Genomic DNA, 21,537 nt, shown 5'->3' on the forward strand with positions numbered 1-21,537 from the left:
ATTTGACCCATTTATTATTTAATAACATGCCATTTAGTTTCCAAGTGTTTGAGTGTTTTCCAGTTTTTATATTGTAGTTGATTTCTAGTTTCATGCCATTGTGGTTAGAAAAGATGCTTGATATAATTTCAATCCTCTTAAATTTGTTGAGGCTCGTTTTATGCCCTAACATGTGGACTATCCTAGAGAATGTACCATGAGTACTTGGAAGGAATGTATATTCTGTGGCTTTAGGGTGAACGGTTCTGAAGATATTAAATTTTTTTATATTTAAAATTTTTATTTATTTATTTATTTATTACAGAGACAGAGAGTGAGTCAGAGAGAGGGATAGACAGGGAAAGACCAACAGGAATGGAGAGAGATGAGAAGCATCTATCATTAGTTTTTCATTGCACGTTGCAACACCTTAGTTGTTCATTGATTGCTTTCTCATATGTGTCTTGACTGTGGGCCTTCAGCAGACCAAGTAACCCCTTGTTGGAGCCAGCGACCTTGGGTTCAACTTGGTGGGCTTTTGCTCAATCCAGATGAGCATGTGCTCAAGCTGGCAACCTCAGGGTCTCGAACCTGGGTCCTCTGCATTCCAGTCCAATGCTCTATCCACTGTGCCACTGCCTGGTCAGGCTAAAGATATTTATTAAATGTAGTTAATCTAGTGTGTTCCTTAATTCTGCTGTTTCTTTATTAATTTTCTTTCTTGAGGATCTATCCAGTGATGTTAGTGGGAAATTGAAATCCGCTACTATTATAGTATTGCTATTGATCTTGCCCTTTATGTCCATCAACGTCTGCTTTATATATTTAGGTGCTCCTATATTAGGTGCATAGATATTTATAATGGTTATCTCTTCCTGTTGGATTGCTCCCTTTATCATTTTGTAGTGACCTTCTTATCCCTTACTATAATCTTTGTTTTAAAGTCTATTTTGTCAGATATAAGTATTGCTACCCCAGCTTTTTTTTCATATCAATTTGCATAAAAATTTTTTTTCCATCCTTTTCCTTTCAGTCTATATGTATCTTTTGTTTTGAGGTGGGTCTCTAATGGACAGCATATGTATGGATCCTGTTTTCTTATCTAGGCAGCTACCCTATGTCTTTTTTTTGTTTGTTTGGTGTGTTTTTTTAAATTATTCATTTTGAGAGAGAGAGGAGAGAGAGAAAGAGGTGAGGAGGAGCAGGAAGCATCAACTCCCATATGTGCCTTGACCAGGCAAACTCAGGGTGACCTCATCTTTTCCTGGTCAACACTTTATCCACTGCACCACCACAGGTCAGGCCTCTATGTCTTTTGATTGGAGCATTTAATCCATTTACATTTAAGGTTATTATTTATATGTAGTTTATTGTCATTTTATTCTTTAAATCTACATTCTTCTTTTACTAGGTTCCCCCCACATTTGTTCTCTTTACAACAGGCCCCTTAACATTTCTTGCAGCATTGGTTTGGTTGTAATGAATTCCTTGAGTTGTTTTCTTTTTGTCTGGGAACCTTTTTATTTCTCCTTCAATTTTAATTGATAGCCTTGCTGGATAAAGAAGTCTTGGTTGTAGGCTCTTGTTCTGCATTACTTTGAATATTTTTTGCCATTTACTTTTGGCCTGAAGTGTTTCTGTTGAGAAGTTGGATATCATCCTTATGGGGGCTCCTTTGTAGGTGATTGACTACTTTTCTCTTGCAGCTTTTAGTATTCTTTATCTCTTAGCTTTGGCATATTAATTATGTGTCTTGGTATAGGTCTCTATGGGTTCCTCTTTAATGGGATTCTCTGTTTCTTGAACTTGTGTGACATTTTCCTGCATCAAATTAGGGAAGTTTTCAGCTATAATTTTTTCAATATGTTCTCTATTCCTTATTCTTTCTCTTCTTCAGGAACCACTATGATGCAAATGTTGTTTCTCTTTATCTTGTCTCTTAGAGTTTCCGCAGACTTTTTGAGCCTCTTTTCACTTTGCTGCTCTGCTTCTGTGCCTTTGTTTATCTTGTCTTCTAAATCACTGATTCAATCCTCTGCTTAATTCAGCCTGCTTTTAATTCCTTCTACTGTAGTCTTCATTTCTGATATTGTATTTGTCATTTCTGACTGGTTCTTTCCTATGATTTCAGTGAACTTTTTGATTCTTGTTATCTCTTTATTTAGGTGCTCATTATGTCCACCCATTGTTGCTCTAAGATCTTTGAGCATCCTAACAATCATTATTTTAAACTCTGCATCTGGTAATTTGTTTATTTTTATCTCATTCAGTTCTTTTTTAGGGATTTCTCTTGATTCATTTGGATTGCATTTCTTTTTCTTCCCATTTTGTCTGTGTATAGACTCCTCCTTTGGGTGTGCTGTTTGTGTAGCTAGCTGAGTCTAGGGTCGGTATTGTCTGCCTCCAATTTTCAGTTGTGTTGTTTCTAGGTCTTCTTGGGTTGGCATTAGCTGTTGTTTGTAATCTGCTGTGGGCTACTTATCTGCTATCACTGTTCTTTTTGCTATTTGTGTCAGCATTTTCTATGTCTTAGCTGGGTCAGGTGTAAGGAGACTTTCTTTAAGCTACCACTCTTACAAGGGTTGTTAGGTCCTGAACTGATGCTCTCTGTATGTGGCCACTGGATGTGCCTGCCCTTGACCTCTCTGGCCAAAGCCTGGCACAGATTAGTGGGGGTCACTGCCTATGATGGACTCTTATCAACCTTTTTGGAGCTACAAGCAATCCAGATCTTATGGCTGCATCTGCTGGGCCCAGGTGCCACTGTAAATATCAGCTGCACTCCTAGGCTTCCTTTTATCTACTCTTGGTCTGGGGGAGATTCTTTTAAAAGTTTGAGTTCCCCCGAGATCTGCTTTTTGCCGCCTCTTTTTTTTTTTTTTTTTTTTTTTTTTTTTTTTTTTTTTTTTTTTTTTTTTTTTTTTTCAGAAGCAGAGATAGACAGGGACAGACAGGAATGGAGAGAGATGAGAAGCATCAATCATCAGTTTCTCGTTGCGCGTTGCGACTTCTTAGTTGTTCATTGATTGCTTTTTCACATGTGCCTTGACTGTGCGCCTTCAGCAGACCGAGTAACCCCCTGCTGGAGCCAGCGACCTTGGATCCAAGCTGGTGAGCTCTTTGCTCAAGCCAGATGAGCCCGCGCTCAAGCTGGCGACCTCGGGGTCTCAAACCTGGGTCCTTCCGCATCCAAGTCCGATGCTCTATCCACTGCACCACCACCTGGTCAGGCTTTCTGCCGCCTCTTACCGCTGCCTACTTGTTGGGCTCAGTACTGTAATTCAGTGATTAGGTATGGTATTGGATGTTGCTTGCCCCTTAGCCTCAGGTGTCATTCTATCCTGACTTTTTATTTATTTATTTATTTATTTTGTTCTTTTCTTGTTTTCAGCACTCAGAAGGGTGTGGCCACAGGGGTCCAGTGGTTTGGCCTCAGTGCTCCTGATGTGGGGTCTGTCCTCCCGCCAGCTGCTGCCGCCTCGGGCAATTGGGCTTGGGCATTGCCGGCACCAGCCTGCCTCCACAGCCACTGCAGCTTCCACCTCTGTGGGCAGGTGGTGCGTGTGCACGCCCACTATGACCGCCTTCCACAGTCACTTTGGTCTTGGGCTTGCGCTCGTGTGCTTGGGCTGTAGTCGCAGCATCCGTGGCTTCCACCTCCACAGGCGGGCTTCTGCGTGTCCGCTTAGACCGCCTTTGATGTCATCCTGGTCTCTGCCACCGCCAAGAGCGGGCTCGTGTTACAGCCAGAATTGTGCGCAAGCTCAGACCTCTACAGTGGCTGTCGCAGCTTCTGCCTCAGTGAGAGGTCCCACCTGTGCCTCCTTGGATCACCTCCAAGGTTGCCCTGGCTTCTGCCATCACCAAGGGTGAGCTCGTGCTCCAGGAGGGATTGTGCATTAGCTTGGAGCTCCTCAGCGGCCGCCACAGCCTCCCCCTGTGCAAGCTGGCCCTTCCATGACACTAGGACCGCCTCTGCAGTAGCCTTGAACTTGGGCTAGTGTGTACCTGCTTGGACTGCCTCAGAGGTTGCTTGGGCCTCTGCCCCCGCCAAAGATGGGCTAGTGCCATGGGCAGGATTGTGCATGAACTCCAACCTCTGCAGTGGCCACTGTGACTTCTGCCTCTGCTGGCGGGCCACTGCACGCCAGCTCGAACTGAGTCTCTGCTGCTGCTGCAACTGGGCTCACACCGTGGGCAGGATTGTGCGTGAGCCACAACCTTGCAGCAGCCCGTGCACACCAGCTCCAACTGCCCCCATGGTAGCCTGGGTCTCTGCTGCTGCCACAACTGGGCTCACGCTGTGGGCAGGATTGTGCGCGAGCTTGGACCTCTGCAGCAGCTGTGGTGGCTTCCGTCTCTGAGGGCTGGCCCACATGCATTCGCTCAGACTGCCCCAATCACTATAGCCACATCCCATCATGCCACTAGTCTGCTCTCAGTGATCACTCAGCAGTGTGGAAGGGTGTGTAGCTCAGACCTCAGCACTCACTACCTGTGTCCCTAACATGCTGCCTCCCTCTAAGCGCCTCTTTGTTCTGACTGGAGCAGGAGAGCATCTGGTGGGCTAATTTCTTCCCTTTGCTGGTGTAGTTGCTCCCAGGAAAAATGTTCACTTTAAATTGGGAAGTACTCAGCCCAAGTGTTAGGATAGCCATCCCTCAAAGTGTCTTCCCCTTTGCCTCCAAGACCACACTATTCCCCTGGCAACTCCAGTCCTATCAGCGCTTCTCGCTCTCAGAACCCTGGGAAGGTGGATGTGAGCAAAGCTCTCTGTGCGGTCCCTTTAAGCCGGAGCCTGGGTCTGAGAGTTCTGTCTCCTTCTCAATCAGAATTTAGGTTCCTTTCTCAGCCAAATAGTCCATAAACCCCTTCCAGACTCCAGGGCTCTAGACTAGGACTCCAGTCATGGCGCTGGGGACCCCCAACTCGCTGGGCAACCAACCCGCTGTGAGAGTCCCTCCAGGCTGCCCCTCGCTCCCGGGAGTGGGGCAGCCCAGTCTGTGTCTGCCTTTCCTACCTGTCTCACTGTGGCTTCTTTGGTGGTTGTTGGCTATAGAATCTGCTTAGTTCAGTCCAAAGTTGGTCTTTCAAGATGACTGTTCTCAAAATTAAGTTGTAACCCACTTTGGTTCTGGGATGTGGGAGTTGGAACATCCGCCTACTCCGTGGCCATCTTGTCTCCTCCCAGCAATGACATGTTTTATATCTGGGTTTTCAGCAAAAATTTGAGAAAATTGGCATTCAAGACGTACATCAGCAGTCTCATCAACAAGCATCGACTTCTATGACCTGACCATAATCTACTGGAAAACTTTAGCCTTACTGTCGGCATGACCATTGTGAAAAACAGTACATTTGATCCCAGTTTGCCATTGTTTTTGAAGATCTGAATGCCATTCAGTGTTTTGTTATATACTGAGGTTCCTTGGCTGTCAGAACACAACAAAACACCTGTATTCAGTGGAATTTATGAACAGAACAACAGATTTTGGAACACCAATGACAGAAAAACCCTGATTTTGGACCAACAAAAAATTTTTCAAAAATTAAATCTTTTAGCAGAATTAACACACTGAACACCAACATCCCCACTGCTCATTTTGAAATACTTGAAGCAAAACTTACCAAAATCCAGCCACAGACTCATGCTGAAATGTGTACTTTTCTTGGTCAGTCCTTGGGGAGATTTGTGAATATTTCAAGAAAAAAGGGGGAATATCCGGAACTATTGCTAATGTGTTCTTGACCTTGTTTTCAAAACCTGCCTGTGGTAGCCTTGGGGAAGAATGTGTTCACACTGATGTTCAGTCCTCAATGGAAGAACTTCAAGAGGATTCTGTAGAACTCAGTTTGGCTAGAAACTTCCAGATCAATTTCAGAGAAATTTGGATGTAAAATTTCTAAACAAATGAGAAACCTTCATTCCATTCATTATTCCATTTTCTACTTACATGTAAAAGGGATTTTGTTGTTGTTTTTGGTTTTTACATTTAGAACTGCAACTTTGAAATTAAGCTCCTCCTATCTTGCCATCTGACCCACCAAGTTTAGGGAAGTATTCAGTTGCACAGGTAAGCTAACCAGGTTCATAAGTCTAATTTACTTCCAGAAAATGAGAAAGAAGAAACATATATGGATGCTTCATTTAGCTATTATTTAGGTATGTAATTGTTAACTAAAACTATAGCTAAATCTGTCATTGACTTTGTTCATGCACCAAAATCACCTAGTAGTCACACTTTTGCTAATTGACTGTGGAATCCAAATAGTCATAACTTTATTTTTATAATATAAATAGATACTAACAAGATTTCCCCCTTTCTTTTAATTTATAAGATCTAATTCAAAAGCTGTAACCATTTGTAGTCAGTAATTTGCAAAGGCTTCAACAGAGCAGTTATTGCTTGGGGGTCTGTCATGTGATGGCAATTGGATGCCAGGCATTTGAAAACTTGACTAGAGACCCAAGTTGGCTCAGTTAGATAATCACTGGGAACTTAGCTGAGGCTATTGACCTACAGATTCTAGCATTATGATCTCGGTGTGGTTGGAATTCTTTCATTGGAAGTAGCATTTCCCAGAGTTAAAATCCTGATCTGTTAACCTTCAAATTTTCCTTTCTTTAGTATGAATTGTTTGGTGTTATATAAACAGATATAGCTAAAGTCATTCTTACAAGAATTTCATCTGAAGAGTGCCCATCTAACGTGAACTTCCTGCAGTTGTGTAAGACTTAAGCTATGGCTAACTTTTTCATATTCATCATTTTTATATAACCAGTAAGATATAGGCCGTAGGCAAAAATTATCCCCTACACCCTTCATTTGATTCATAGGGTTTTTCTCCAGTTAGAATTCTCTAATGTTGAGCAAGGAAGATGCTAGGTACCTCCCTTTCTCTAGTATTACTCTGATTTCATATAAGGCATTATTGTGGCTAAAGGTAATTTCACATTACATTTGTCTGATACTAAGATTTGGACTGTACAGGTCTAAGCTTTTGTATATGCATTATATTCCCAGTTTTCACAACATTCAGAGTTTCCTTCTACCATGAATTCTCTGTTTGAACCAGTACCATAATGATAACATTCAGTTGTTTCTCCTCAGAATAAATTATCTCATGCTGTGAAAGTTCTGAGTTGTTTGGTTGTATCTACCAAAGCCAGCCAACCAAAGATATACCTGAGGACCCAGAAATTCCACTCATAAGTATATACACGAGGGGAATAAATCTATGTATACCAAAAGACAAAATATTCATAGAAGCGTTATTTATTATGGCCCCATTGTAAACAAAGAAAGAGCCCATCAATAATAGATTGGATAAATTTTGATATACTCATATAATTAAATTCTATCCAGAATGAAAATACATGAATTTCTGCAACATGCACTAATGATGACTTTAAGACACATGATGAATGATACAAGCCAAATATGAAAAACACGATATATAGTCAAATTTATATAAAAGTTTATAATATGCAAAAACTGATTTATAATGTTACAAGCCCGAGGAGGTAACAACTAATTTTTATTCCTTATTTGCAATTAGAAATACAGTTCACATCTCCTTTCTTTTTAAAAGTCCTTTGCTTGTAGTTCATATGGCAACTATATATTACTGGTTCACATGGCTGGTATTGAAATTGAAGATACGCAATTTAAAATGTTTGTAGCAACTTCACAGAGGAAGTTTATGACTGATGAATCTAATCATAAAAAATTGGGTTTGTATATTTTAATTACATTATATTTTTCAATGGATCTTGTAATTTAATTTGTCTAGTAATTATTGTCTGTGTGTTTCATAGACTAGCAAACAGTAAGTATGTGGTATAGAACCTTAAACAGTTAAATATTCTTACACTTGCAAGCAACATCATGTACAAGGTTTACTATGACTTTATACATTTTTACAAAAAAAACATGTCATATCCTTTACTATATTCCCATGATTTCTACCTTGTGAGTTCTCTGATGGACAATGAGATTTGACTTAGAACTGAAGAATTTTCCACATACTTTACATTCATATGGTTTTTCTCCTGTGTGAGTTTTCTGATGGCGAATAAGATTTGATTTACTACTAAAGGCTTTCCCACACTGAGGACATCCATTGGATTTCTCTCCTGTATGTATTCTCTGATGAACAGTGAGAATTGCCTTCCGGTGGAAGGACTTCCCACATTCATTACAAATATAAGGTTTTTCCCCTGTATGAATTCTTTGATGAGCAGTGAGAATTGCCTTCTCACGGAAGGACTTCCCACATTCATTACAAATATAGGGTTTTCCCCCTGTGTGAATTCTTTGATGGCGAGTGAGGGTTGTCTTTTGGCAGAAGGATTTTCCACATTCATTACAAATATAGGGTTTCTCTCCTGTGTGAGTTCTTTGGTGTACAGTGAGGGTTGTCTTCTGGATAAATGCCTTTCCGCATTCATTACATTGATATGGTTTCTCTCCTGTGTGAGTTCTCTGATGCTCAATAAGATATGACTTTTTTATAAAAGCACTTCCACATTGAGTACATTCATAGGCTTTCTCTCCGGTATGTATTTTGTGATGGCTAGTGAGAGTTGCCTTCTGTCGGAAGGACTTTCCACAATCTATACAAATGTAAGGCTTCCCCTCTATATGTGTTTTCTCGTGAGGAATGAGGGCTGTCTTATGACGGAAAGCTTTTCCACACTGATTGCAAACGTAAGGTTTCTCACCTGTGTGAATTCGCTGATGTTCAATGAGATATAACTTCCTTCTAAAGCTATTCCCACAATAAGGACAATGAAAGGGTTTCACTTCTACACGAGATCTCTGATGTATAATAAAAATGGACTTCCGGCAGAGGAATTTCCCATATTTGCTATATGCATGGGGCTTCTTCTCCATAAGATTTTGTGGATGGACATTGGGATTTGACTTTTCAATGAAAGCCATTCCATCATTATTGTATTCAAAGAGTCTTTCTCCTCTGTGAGTTCTAGTATTCGTAAATAACATTCCTTTCATAAGGAAGGAATTTTCACACTCATTATGTTCAAGTGATTGCTCTGGAGTTTGACACTTCTGATGTTGAATAAGCTGTTGATTATCACTCAGACTCCTTCCTGTTTGTTTATAGAGAGTCATTGCAGTATGAATTTTCTCATGCTTAGTACTGAGGAGTGATTTTTCCCATCCATTACTTTCACCAAACTTCTCTCTTACAGGGCTTATATTTCTAATGACTAATTCTGAAATATTTTTCAAAACCTTTCCATCAGATTTATATTTATGTAGTGTTGTTTTTGAAATAATATAATTCTTGCCTACAGTAAGTGTTTTACCCAAAATATTACTTCTTTCCTTAATTAGTCTTTTGTGGTTGATGAGTACAGCAGATCTAAAATGTCTATCTTGGTATTCTTTAAACTTCATTAAAGCATCTTCAGCTTTTCCATCTTCTTCTAGAAAGGAATATAATGAAAAACGCTTTAAGTCTTCATATAAATGTTATGAATTAGATGCATATACAAACAACCCATTGTGGGACTGTCTGTCTCCCTACTGTGATCTATAGAAAAGCCAAAATAAATTACATCTTGGGAAGGAAAATGCATAGAACATAAACACAAATCATGTTACACTGTTAAAATGAGGAAAAATTGTCATAAGCAAAGTACACTCATATCTTTGGCATGTTGTAAATATAAACTATAGTACATTAAGGTCTTATAAAACAAGGACAAGTAAGCAAAGGATGGTGAAAGTGGTATTATTCTTGTAATGGACAGGTTCAGAGATAATGGAGTATCTATCAAGAGTACTAAATAGTAAGCAAGGAAAACTGTTCATGTGGACATGAAAGCCTATATATTTATTTCCTCATGCCTAAATAAGTGTTATAAAATATTCCTATTTGTTTCTTCTTCACTGTCATTTATCCCACCCCTGGTAAATGAAATTTATCAGGCACTTATTTCCTAGTTTTGAAAGGATCACTAATCTATAGTCTAGGCCGTAGCTCTCCTTATAACATTGATTTATTTTTCCCTGAAAGTGAAGAATTAAGTTAACATTTTCACTAGGAATTATACACAGAGGAGAAAGCAAACCTGCAACATGAACATAATCACTGATTGCTGCTACAGTAATTTATTCTTCCAGAGGAATGGTCAATAATTAAATTCCCTTGACCATCAATTCTAATTTTTTCTCCTTTCAATTTACTGAATTACTTTTTCATTATTAGAGAAGTATGGGTTCAGGTTTTCCTCCCTACCTTAAGCTCTGCTATTCCCTACTGGGACTATGACAGGCTGGATCCTTCAATGTATAATGTATAGCACTGATTGACCTTACCTATTGTATTTCTTTTAAATTCTTGGCTATATCTTACTACTGTTACCTTACTATGACCAATATCTGGTGGAGCAATTTTAAAGATGTGTTCATTTTACCCATGACTTGCCTCTTACTTACAATAGGCTTAAATTGGAAATAGCCCAATTATCCATCAAAAGGTAAACAGGTAATATTGTGTCATGTAATTATACAATATAATACTTAGCAATAAAAAAAAGAAGAAAAAACCTACTGATGATAGAAGGGATAAATCCCCAAAACATTTTTTTCAGAGTAAAAGCTTTATGCAAAAGAGTAAATATTGTACATTTCCATCTGTGTAGTTCTAGAACATGCAAAGCTCATCTGTATTAGTAATTGAAGTTACATTGCCTTTGAAAACCTCAAACACTTTCAGGGACATGCTACTACTCAATTTATTCAAGCCTTCACATATTTTTTCTATCCTTCAATGTCTAATTTGTCTGAAATTAGAATACAGCGGTACCTTGACACATGAGTTTAATTTGTTTCATGGCCAAGCTCGTGACTCAATCTGCTTGGGTGTCAAATCGAATTTACCCATTTAAATGAATGGGAATGCAATTAATGCATTCCATCTCCCCAAAACCACACGAACTTTTAGTTTTATATGCTTTTAAATAAGAAAATGTACTTTATAAATAACAAGTACATATATATATATGTGTGTGTATATATATATATACCTATACATACACACACACACACACACACACACACATAATAAGAGAGAATGTAAAGAACTAAACTGGTTTATGAAGTATATTTACCTTCAAGGTCAGGTGAGGAAGCTGGTAGAGAGGGAGGAGACATTAGCATAACACTGGCCCTTCCCAATCAGGAAGGTAATTAGCAATTTCACAGATAGCTGCCCAGTACCATTTTTTTTTTTTTTTTTTGTATTTTTCTGAAGCTGGAAACGGGGAGAGACAGTCAGACAGACTCCCGCATGCGCCCGACCGGGATCCACCCAGCACGCCCACCAGGGGCAATGCTCTGCCCACCAGGGGGCGATGCTCTGCCCCTCCAGGGCGTCGCTCTGCCGTGACCAGAGCCACTCTAGCGCCTGGGGCAGAGGCCAAGGAGCCATCCCCAGCGCCCGGGCCATCTTTGCTCCAATGGAGCCTTCGCTGTGGGAGGGGAAGAGAGAGACAGAGAGGAAGGAGTGGGGGGAGGGGTGGAGAAGCAAATGGGCGCTTCTCCTATGTGCCCTGGCCGGGAATTGAACCGGGGTACCCCGCATGCCAGGCTGACGCTCTACCGCTGAGCCAACTGGCCAGGGCTCCAGTACCATTTTTAACAATAAAAGTGAGCAAACTCAAAAAACACAAATTTTACAAACTCATTTGCCCAACACAAATCATTCAAATATCCTCTCGTGACTTAAAGCAAAAAATGCCACAAGTGACTGGTCGTCTCTCAAATTGCTCATGATTTAAAGTGCTCGTGGGCCTGTCTTGTGGTGGCATAGTGGATAAAGCGTCGACCTGGAAATGCTGAGGTCGCCGGTTCGAAACCCTGGGCTTGCCTGGTCAAGGCACATATGGGAGTTGATGCTTCCTGCTCCTCCCCCCCTTCTCTCTCTGTCTCTCTCCTCTCTCTGTCTCCCTCTCTCTCTCCTTTCTAAAATGAATAAATAAAAAAATAAAAATAAAGTGCTCGTGTGTCAGTACCACTGTATAATTATAGTCTGGACTACCCATTTTAAGAAATCTTTTAACAGTCTCCTATTTTAACATGAACATTCTATGTAAAATGCTAACTTTGAAAATATTACCTTCCCAATGTAACTTAAAAGTTACATTGGCTCTTAAAAGTCAATATTTTATTATTTTCTTTGAAACCTTCTGAGTCTACATTGAAACACTTCTGTGAGGTAAAAGGATGTGATCTTGGCATGAATATCTAAAAAAACTTACCATTAAATGAGTTCTGAATGGATGAGAAAGATGTTTTCCTTAACTACTGAATATCTAGCCTTTGTTATAAGCTACAGGAAGGAAAAGTAAAAGAGAGGACCTTATTTTGAGGGCATTATTAATCAGATGGGGAAAGAAACCTCAGATAGAACACTGTTGGATCAGTACCAAAATATTAGGTCATATCAGAGGATATGTCTCTTTTGCACATTACAATCAGTGGAGTGTGAGTGCAGAGAAAAAGGAAATGACATGGTTTGCAGTAGTCAAGAAACATTTCACATGGGAAATGAAACCTAATCTTTTAACTGAAGGATATGGAGCACTGTGTGGTAAAGAAACCTTGTTCAATGAGAGGTCTGACATTTGCCTTTGGCTTCTAGAAGGTAATCTCTAAGCCCATGGAATGTCATCACTGACAGGAGTATATCTGCTTGTTTGGGAGCCTGTGGCCAGCCAGAAAGTATGACTTAGGGTGGGGTCTTTGCGCCACACCAACAATGTGATTTAGGGTGAGGGATTTAGGTCACACAATACCAGCTTGACCTCTTAAGGAGCTGGAAACTTAGATTAGGCATATGAACAATCAATTAAGCCTATGTGAGGGAGCCCCAATATAAACTCTGGATACTAGACTTGAGTGAAGCCTCCCTGGTTGGCAATATTCTGTTATGTTGTCTGTAACTCCACAGAGAGAGGACTACTCAAAGCTCCACGTTTGGTACTTTCCTGGATTCTGCCCTATGTACTTGGCTTGATTTTAATCTGTATTCTTCCTCCATTAACTGTCACAGTGACAATGTACTGTCCAGAGACCCAATGTTCCGAGGGGCCAAGATGAGGCAACATCCCCAGTCTGCAGACTGAAGGACTGAAGCCTGTCTCCAGCCTTACTCAGATATTTATTAGCAAGTACAAATAACTCAAGAAAACAGAAGAGGTTTTCAGGAGTGTGAAGTAAAGGAAAAGGAACAGGCTGACTTTTAATCTCTCTTCTGAGAGTCTAAACATTTCTGTTACTGAATCTTATCCTGCTGTTCTACTGTTTCCAGCATGGGGTCAGCGAGGCCCTGGGCTCTTGTCTACTCAGGGCCTTCATCCTAAGATGCTCTTGCCTCAAATTATTTACCCTAACTCTGCATATTTCATAGCATATTACTACACATAACATACTACAATTGTGGGTGCTACAGCTTTCAGTAAGTTCTTTGAGTCCTTCTAGCAAACTACTGATACTAATAGAAGTCTTGAGGACCCCTAAATTTACAATTGGTGTAAAAAATGAACCATGGAAGACCCAGGTTCAATACCTTAAGGTCACCGGCTTGAGTGCAGGCTCATCCGGCTTGAGCACAGGCTCACCACCTTGAGCGAGGGATTGATGGCTTAAGTGTGGTATCATAGACATGACCCCATGGTCGCTGGCTTGAGCCCAAAGGTCGCTGGCATGAAACCCAAGGTCATTGGCTTATGCAATGGGTCACTGGCTTGGATGGAGCCCCCAGTCAAGGCATATATGAGAAAGCAATCAATGAACAACTAAGGTGCTGCAACTATGAGTTGATGCTTCTCATCTCTCTCCTTTCCTGTCTGTCTGACCATGTCTGTGTCTTCCTGTCTCTCTCTTTCAATCTTTCTTGTTAAAAAATAACAAACAAAAACAACAATAATAAAAAAAACTCAGGGTGTTAATAAGATGGCTACTATCAATAAACTCCAGATAATAATAGATGTTGGAGAAACTGGAATCCTCATACATTGCTGGCGGGAATGTTTAACATTGTAGCCACTATAAAAAACAGTATGGTAGTTCCTTAAAATTTAAACAGAATTATTATATGTTCTAGTAATTCTATTTCTGGTTATATATCCACCAAGTGAACTGAAACCAATGACTTAAATAGACAGTTGTACAACCATGTTTGTAGCATTATTCATGCAAGCCAAAAAGTGAAAGCCATCCAAATGTGCACTGACAGCTGAGTGGAAAAGCAAAATGTGTTTTATACATAGAACGCATTATTCAGCCTTATACAGGAAGAAAATACATATTACAACATGGGTGAACCTTGAGGACATTATGTTAAGTGAAATAAGGCAGTCACAAAATGGACAAATATCATATCGTTCCACTTATATGTAGTACCAATAAGTAGTCAGATTCACAAAGAAAGAAATTAGAATTGTGGTTGTCAGGGGCAAGGGGGAAAAGTAATGCGAGTTATTGTTTAATGAGTATAGTGTTTCAGTTCTGTAAGATGAAAAGAATTCTGGAGAAGGATGGTGAGTCTAGTTGCACAACAGTATAAATGTACTTACCACAATGAAAAAAACATATATATACCTAAAAACATTCAAAGGTGTCATCTACCTGAGTCTACTGGTCTTTATCTGTACAGACTCACCTAAATAGCTCTGATTTGAAAAAATACTCTCTGCGGTCCATAGTTCTTCTCCTTCTTCCAACTTGCGGATCATATCAGGCTTAGTCATGTGAAACCCTGATAATAAAAAATGAGACTTAATCTAATCTCCTTGGTCTTCAAAACTAGAATGAAGAGAAAGATATAGCTTCATGACAACAGACAAGGTATACATTAACATCTTAACCAAAGTTAATACCTTACACTAAGCAAGTGAAAACATAATCATACTTTTTCCTAACTAAAAAGGATTCATCTCCTCTGTTTCCTAAAATTCATAGGCCTATTAAGTTTCAGAAACTCTTGAAAGAAGATACATAACACTGAAAGATTCAAGGATTTTTTTCTTACCCACGGAGATGAGGTGGCAATAGTTTTCCAACATGACATCCCTGTAGAGGGCCTTCTGATCAGTATCCAGTTGCTGCCACTCCTCCTGGCTGAAGTCCACAGTCACATCCTTGAATGACACTGATCCCTGTAAGGGCATACTCTAGTTCATCCTAGAGGGATTGGAACTAGTGAAAACTAGATGTTGGAGACCTGGTTGTGACCATGTTCAGTGGTCAGACTAGTTTTCTATTTTGTTTTATATTGCAGAACATTCTCTCCAAAAACTACATTCCTACCTGACCAGGCGGTGGCGCAGTGGATAGAGTGTCGGACTGGGATGCCGAGGACCCAGGTTCAAGACCCCAAGGTCACCCGCTTGAGCACGGCCTCATCTGGTTTGAGCATAAGCTCACCAGCTTGGACCCAAGGTCGCTGGCTCGAGCAAGGGGTTACTCAGTCTGCTGAAGGCCCGCGGTCAAGGCACATATGAGAAAGCAATCAATGAACAACTAAGGTGTCGCAATGTGCAACGAAAAAGTAATGATTGATGCTTCTCATCTCTCTGTTCCTGTCTGTGTGTCCCTATCTGTCCCTCTCTCTGACTCTGTCTCTGTAAAAAAAAAAAACAACCAAACACACATTTATCTGTATTTATTTATTATCTCATGCTAAAAATATAGGAGAACATACTATTTGCCTTGAATGTGACTGGTTGCCTGGTGGACCAAAATGAATAAAGCTCTGACTACAATAATGAGAAGTTGCAGGCTAAGAGAGAGACATTGCATGTAAATACGTACACTCAATTGATATTACATATGCAATGACAGAAATATATGCAAGGGAAAGTGCTACAAAATGAAGAAAAATTTCATTTTGTATTCCAAGGCTTTCTTGAGGAAATAAAAATTTTGAATTCCCAATTAATTTGTTTTGTAGGAATTCAGGGCATTGGCTTTTAAAATTCATGGAGAGAGAAAAACGTAATTTCAGGAAACAGCAAAAGACAGTTTGTTAAGAAAGAGTGTTTGAGCTCTAAGAAAATAGGTACACGGTCGTAGGCAGTGGGTATTTTTATGAAACAATACTGGCCTTTTTCCTTTAGAGAAGTGGCCTGAAAAAAGTACTGAGCACAGGCCCAACAGATTAGTATTTATTTATTTATTTATTTCCTCCCCTTCATTTCCAAGTGAGAGGAGGGGAGATAGAGAGACAGACTCTCACATGTGCCCTGACCAGGATACAACTAGCAACCCCCATCTGGGGCTGATGCTCTCTGCCCATCTGGGGCCATGCTCTCAACTGAGCTATTTTTAGCACCTGAGGTTGACGCTCCATGGAGCCATCCTCAGTGTTCAGGCAGATGCACTCAAACCAATCGAGCCATGGCTGCAGGAAGGGAAGAGAGAGAGAGAAAGAGAGAGAAAGAGAAGGTGGAGGGGGAGAGATGGAGAAGCAGATAGTTGCTTCTTTTGTATGCCCTAAAGAGTAATTGAACCCAGACATCCACATGCCAGGCTGATGCTGTACCACTAAGCCAACCGGCCAGGGCCCAGATTAGTATTTATTTATAAATCATCAGTAGGCATTAATAGCAATCCATATTACTAATGACTACTGCTCTGCTTTTAAATGTAAACTATTGTATTTTCCTCCCTTCCATATACTGTCTTATACACTGTAATGTATGTAATACAAACTCCACTTTCGCTCTGCCACTTTATAGAATATATAAAGAAAATGAAGATCTTTAAGTCAACGCATATGTTATATGATAAATTTTGTACTTTAGAGGCAATACTCTAAAGTATTGAAGACTAGAAAATATTTGAGGTGTGTTAGGTGAAAAAATCAATTTAAGTAACTATTGTTAGAGATGTCTCCGAGATTAAGGTGTTATTAATGGTCTAGAGAGGAGACTGATTACCATGATGAGTTGTGACAGAATTAGTCATAACTGGTTGCAGAGTGGAAAAATAGAGGAATAGCTCTTAGTTATTTGCATAAGCAACTTGGTAGGTGTTGGGACTAGAAAATGGAAATGGGAAACAGAAAAGTGTAAGCTGGACCAAAGGAGGTAATGAGGCAAGCCTTGGGAATGTACTTGAAGTGACCATGGAACATATACTGTACTTCCCCATGTCTAAGATGTACTTTCCTGAAAAATTTGGGGTCTAAAAACTGGGCGCATCTTATTCAGTGGTTGTAGATTTTTTTTACTTCCATTTCCCACTTTTTCGCACTTGTTTTTGTGCTCATTGTTGAAGACAGCGATTCATCATCAGACACAGATGAGGATAAGCTAACGGATGGGAGTTTTGACAGTGATGAAGAGTTGTATGAATTTTATGATGAATAAAACTTGAGTTCAATGACTTTGTGTAATACATTTTTTTCAAATTTTGGGCCCCCAATTAAAGTGCATCTTATACATGGGAGCGTCTTATACATGGGGAAATATGGTAGGTGGTGACAGCTACTGGAGATGGTATATATGGTTCTGACACTCTGGATAGAGGTCTAGGACAGAGAGAAGTTTTAGAGTCACTAGAATCAGATCACTATAGAGCAGTGGTTTTCAAATGTCAGTCCAAAAGCTGCTCCACCAGAAATTTCATGCCAGTCCGTGAAAGATTTAACCACTCTGATGTTATATGAAGATTACAGATCCAGTGATCTACGTTGAATTCACTTATGCTCAGGGTTATTTCTGCCTTGGCAGTCCCTAAAATAATTCTCCTATTTTTACCAGTCCCCAAGTGTAAAAAGTTGAAAAGCACTTCTTTAGAGTGAATCTGACTGTGAATAGAGAAAAAGAGATGATGAAGAGAAATGAACCAGGCCCTGGCCGGTTGGCTCAGCGGTAGAGTGTCGGCCTGGCGTGCGGGGGACCCGGGTTCAATTCCCGGCCAGGGCACACAGGAGAAGCGCCCATTTGCTTCTCCACCCCCCCCCTTCCTCTCTGTCTCTCTCTTTCCCTCCCGCAGCCAAGGCTCCATTGGAGCAAAGATGGCCTGGGCGCTGGGGATGGCTCCTTGGCCTCTGCCTCAGGCGCTAGAGTGGCTCTGGTCGCAGCAGAGCAATGCCCCGGAGGGGCAGAGCATCGCCCCCTGGTGGGCAGATCGTCGCCCCTGGTGGGCTTGCCGGGTGGATCCCAGTCGGGCGCATGCGGGAGTCTGTCTGACTGTCTCTCCCCGTTTCCAGCTTCAGAATTAAAAAAAGAAAAAAAAATAATAAGAGAAACGAACCAATCAGCATCTTGAAAAACCAGTATTTTAAAGACTGGTTGATGAGGATAAAGTTTTTGAAAGAAAAATATGAAACAAGATAGTGTACCACCTTTGATTCAAGAGTAGAATATTTCAAGAGTGGACTAGCACATGTACTTTCATCTCTTGCACTCACATATATAAAATTAGAGGAAACTAAACCAATATATCAAGTCTAAAATAGCACTGGAATGTTGGAAAGGTTTTCACTGACAGGCCACAGTTTGTAGAAATTGCTGGCAGACATAGATAAAATAGGAACATTGCAAGGAGAATGCAAAATCTCAGTTTTCTGATGAGCGTGCAAGTAAATCTCTATCTTAAAAACGTAACAGAACAGGGCATCTTGCCACAAACTAATAATGCGATACATCACTGCAAAACCTACGTCAGCGGGGAATATCAAAGTTTTTCCATGTCTGCACATTTGCTCCTTACAACTTAAATCTCAAATCAGTGTCTAGACTAGATTCATTCGGGTAATATATATATTCTCATTTAAAGCAAGACAATACATTTGTTTCAGTAGTACTTTGTGAAAAGACAGAAAGGAAATGATGATATGTCCAATCTATATATGTGAACATTGGTTACAACTAGAAGTTGCACTTGGGGAAGGCTTAAATTTATCTGGTTGGAAAAGTAACTGGGAACAGAGCTGCAACTATTATATAGTGAGGCAGGCGAGGAACCGAGGGTACATAATTCAGAGATGCACAGCTCTAAGAGTACTCCTTCCAATTTAGCACTTAGGCCACTTGCTTGCCTCGCCCAGTGTGGGTCCTACTGGACACGAGTTTCATGGAAGCAAATCCTAATATGCAGGAAATTTAAGGATAGGAAAGTAAATGTTCATATGACCTGGGTATTTCAGAAACATGATCTCACTCACCTGAGGCATAGCTGCAAGATTTGCAAGAGAGGAACCTTCTCTTCTGAGCTCTTCTTTTGTAAAGGGAAGAGTCCTTAGAAGGCAGAGATGGGAAGATATAAGGAACCACGTAAAACCATATTTGACTTATATCTCCCAGAATAACTTAGTTAAATCTACATCAATTTTCAGTTTCAGCACTTGTCTACTTTAGGTATCCCTCACAAACCTGAGACACAGAGTAGTGGGAAAACTGGACAAATCCTGCTTCCACATCAACACCAGAAACCTGAGCTCTCTGGAATAGAATAAATTCTGGGGAATCTGTTGTGGATTGGAGAGAGGGAACATTGTGCTTTTTCCTCTACAGATCTACCTTCATCTCCCACAGAGGATGGGTTTATTATATATTTCTAAATTATTCTCCATGGACTTTCTACCAATTTACACTGTCACCATCAATCAATACATGATGGAAACAGCTACTGACAATAATTTTTAAATCTCTGCTATTGAGATAATTCTAATTTACACATTCCTTATTCTGAGTAAGAATAAGCTTCTTTTAATAAGTTTAAAAAAGCTTTTATTTCTTTTCTGCGATGGCATCTTCTTATAGTCTCTCTTTTTAACATGGGTTTTTATTTCTAATTGGTTTGTATTACCTTTTAAAATTTAGTAAATTAGCACTTTTACCTATTTAAAGTTGCAAATAATTTTCTTAGTTATTTACACGACCATTAAAATGTTTTTGCTTTGTGAAGACTTTCCAGGGTTTTGTTTAGCAATACTACATAACATATAATCATACTTTCTCAACTGATGTGAAATGCCATCTCAATCATTTATCACACATCCCTATATTCTTGAGAATATCTGGACTTTCTCTATTTCATTTCTTTATTGATTCATGTTTTATACTACTTAATAAGCACAGTTAATTATTAAAAATTAACTACTTATTAATCTACTAGTAGCTGACTTAAATATTAACTAGTAAACAAAACTTTTTAGTAGTATAGGTACCGAAATAGAAATTTATCTTTCCACTCTGTAGGCTTCTAGGCAGAAAGCACACTATTTTGCTAATTAGAGACTGAAGTATTGACTGATACAGTGAATATTTTAATTTGCAAAATAAATTTTAATTACTAAAATGAGACTGGCCTTGTGGTTAAAGATGTACCAAATACTCTTTATTATCTTAGAAAGCCTGAAAAAGCTATTGAGTTTGCCATCAATTTCATCCAGAAGCAGGAGACTTCCCATATATCAGTTTTGAAAGCACTAATTATGGGTAAAAATTGTTTTTTGCTGCATGTTACCTTTAGAACACTTTTCATTTAACACATTGGTTTTGGTTCTTATGGTGTTTCCCTGCAATGAATCTTAGCATCTGGGAATTATAAAATTGTTAAACCTTCCTTCCCAATACTTATACCTCTATTTTATTTGCTAAATTACTATTGAGTTACAATTTTGGAGGCAGACTTAATGAACACTAGTCAGATAATCAAATCTTACCCAACTACTATAGACAGTGGTCATTCAGAGTTTCTCCATCACAAAAAATAATAGTGAGTTACAAACACATGCATAGTTTATATTCAATGAAACTTACTTCAGAAAACTAACAACTGATAGCCCCCACATAGCATTCACATCTCAGACAGCACATTAATGACATAATTCCAAGCAAAGTCACAAAATCAAATTACAAATCACTTTCCTTTCTCCATCATCACCTAGTCTCAAACATGACTCACACCGAATCTAAAAATAAACAAAGGCAGAAGAAACCACACCAAACACTACTCCGTCCACTTTTCACACTCAGTCCTCCCTAACCTCTCGCAGAGTAGCAGGCACCCAAAATGCAGCTTTCTGGAACAGAAGGCCGCCTTATTCTGTACACAGACACACAGCGCCCTCCATGTGAGGTCCCCGTTCACTGAGATGGCGCTTCCTCAGAGTCAAAACAGACAAAATTCCGCCCTCGGGAAGCTCACTCCAGGACACACTCGATTGTCACCCTCAGGGTCACGCCCACGAACCACGCCCGAGGCCCCCACTCGCACAGATCTGAGTGTAGTTACCGCCGACCCAGTTCTGGTTCCCTTCTTAGAATGAACAGACGGAGTTGGGACTTCTGGTTTCCTCCTTGGCCTCCCCTCTGGGTCCTGCTTCCCTCGACTGACCTCTGGACCCTGAGCTTCCAGGTCTCGCTTCCTCTAGACTAGAGCCCCCGAGTCCCACGAGCCGAGAGTCTGTCGTCTGCGCCTGCGCACTCCCGCGTTGGCTGGCACTCCCAGGAGGCCTTGGGGCAGCCGATTAGGATCGATGAGGATCCCAGCTGTGGCAGCTCAGGTC

General features: G+C 40.2%; 1 protein-coding gene across 6 annotated transcripts in view; it reads right to left on the reverse strand.

Annotated features, from left to right (window-relative positions):
* Positions 1-7,025: 7,025 nt before the first annotated feature.
* The window catches only part of LOC136312592 (zinc finger protein 382-like), a 36,375-nt gene continuing 21,863 nt past the window's right edge, over positions 7,026-21,537 (reverse strand). Inside the window, exons 1-5 of one of the 6 annotated variants that reach the window (XM_066242188.1) lie at positions 21,366-21,500; positions 19,189-19,261; positions 15,046-15,197; positions 14,677-14,772; positions 7,026-9,433 (exon numbers count right to left, since the gene is read on the reverse strand). In XM_066242188.1, the coding sequence (XP_066098285.1) occupies positions 7,929-9,433; positions 14,677-14,772; positions 15,046-15,184 (1,740 nt within the window). In that variant the 5' untranslated portion in view covers positions 15,185-15,197; positions 19,189-19,261; positions 21,366-21,500 and the 3' untranslated portion in view covers positions 7,026-7,928. Of the gene's footprint in view, positions 9,434-14,676; positions 14,773-15,045; positions 15,198-19,188; positions 19,262-21,263; positions 21,501-21,537 lie in introns of those variants that run through there. The other 5 variants (XM_066242191.1, XM_066242187.1, XM_066242190.1 and 2 more) reach the window with 5 other exon arrangements.

Source organism: Saccopteryx bilineata, chromosome 9 (genome assembly GCF_036850765.1).
Source record: "Saccopteryx bilineata isolate mSacBil1 chromosome 9, mSacBil1_pri_phased_curated, whole genome shotgun sequence".
Lineage (NCBI taxonomy): Eukaryota > Metazoa > Chordata > Mammalia > Chiroptera > Emballonuridae > Saccopteryx > Saccopteryx bilineata.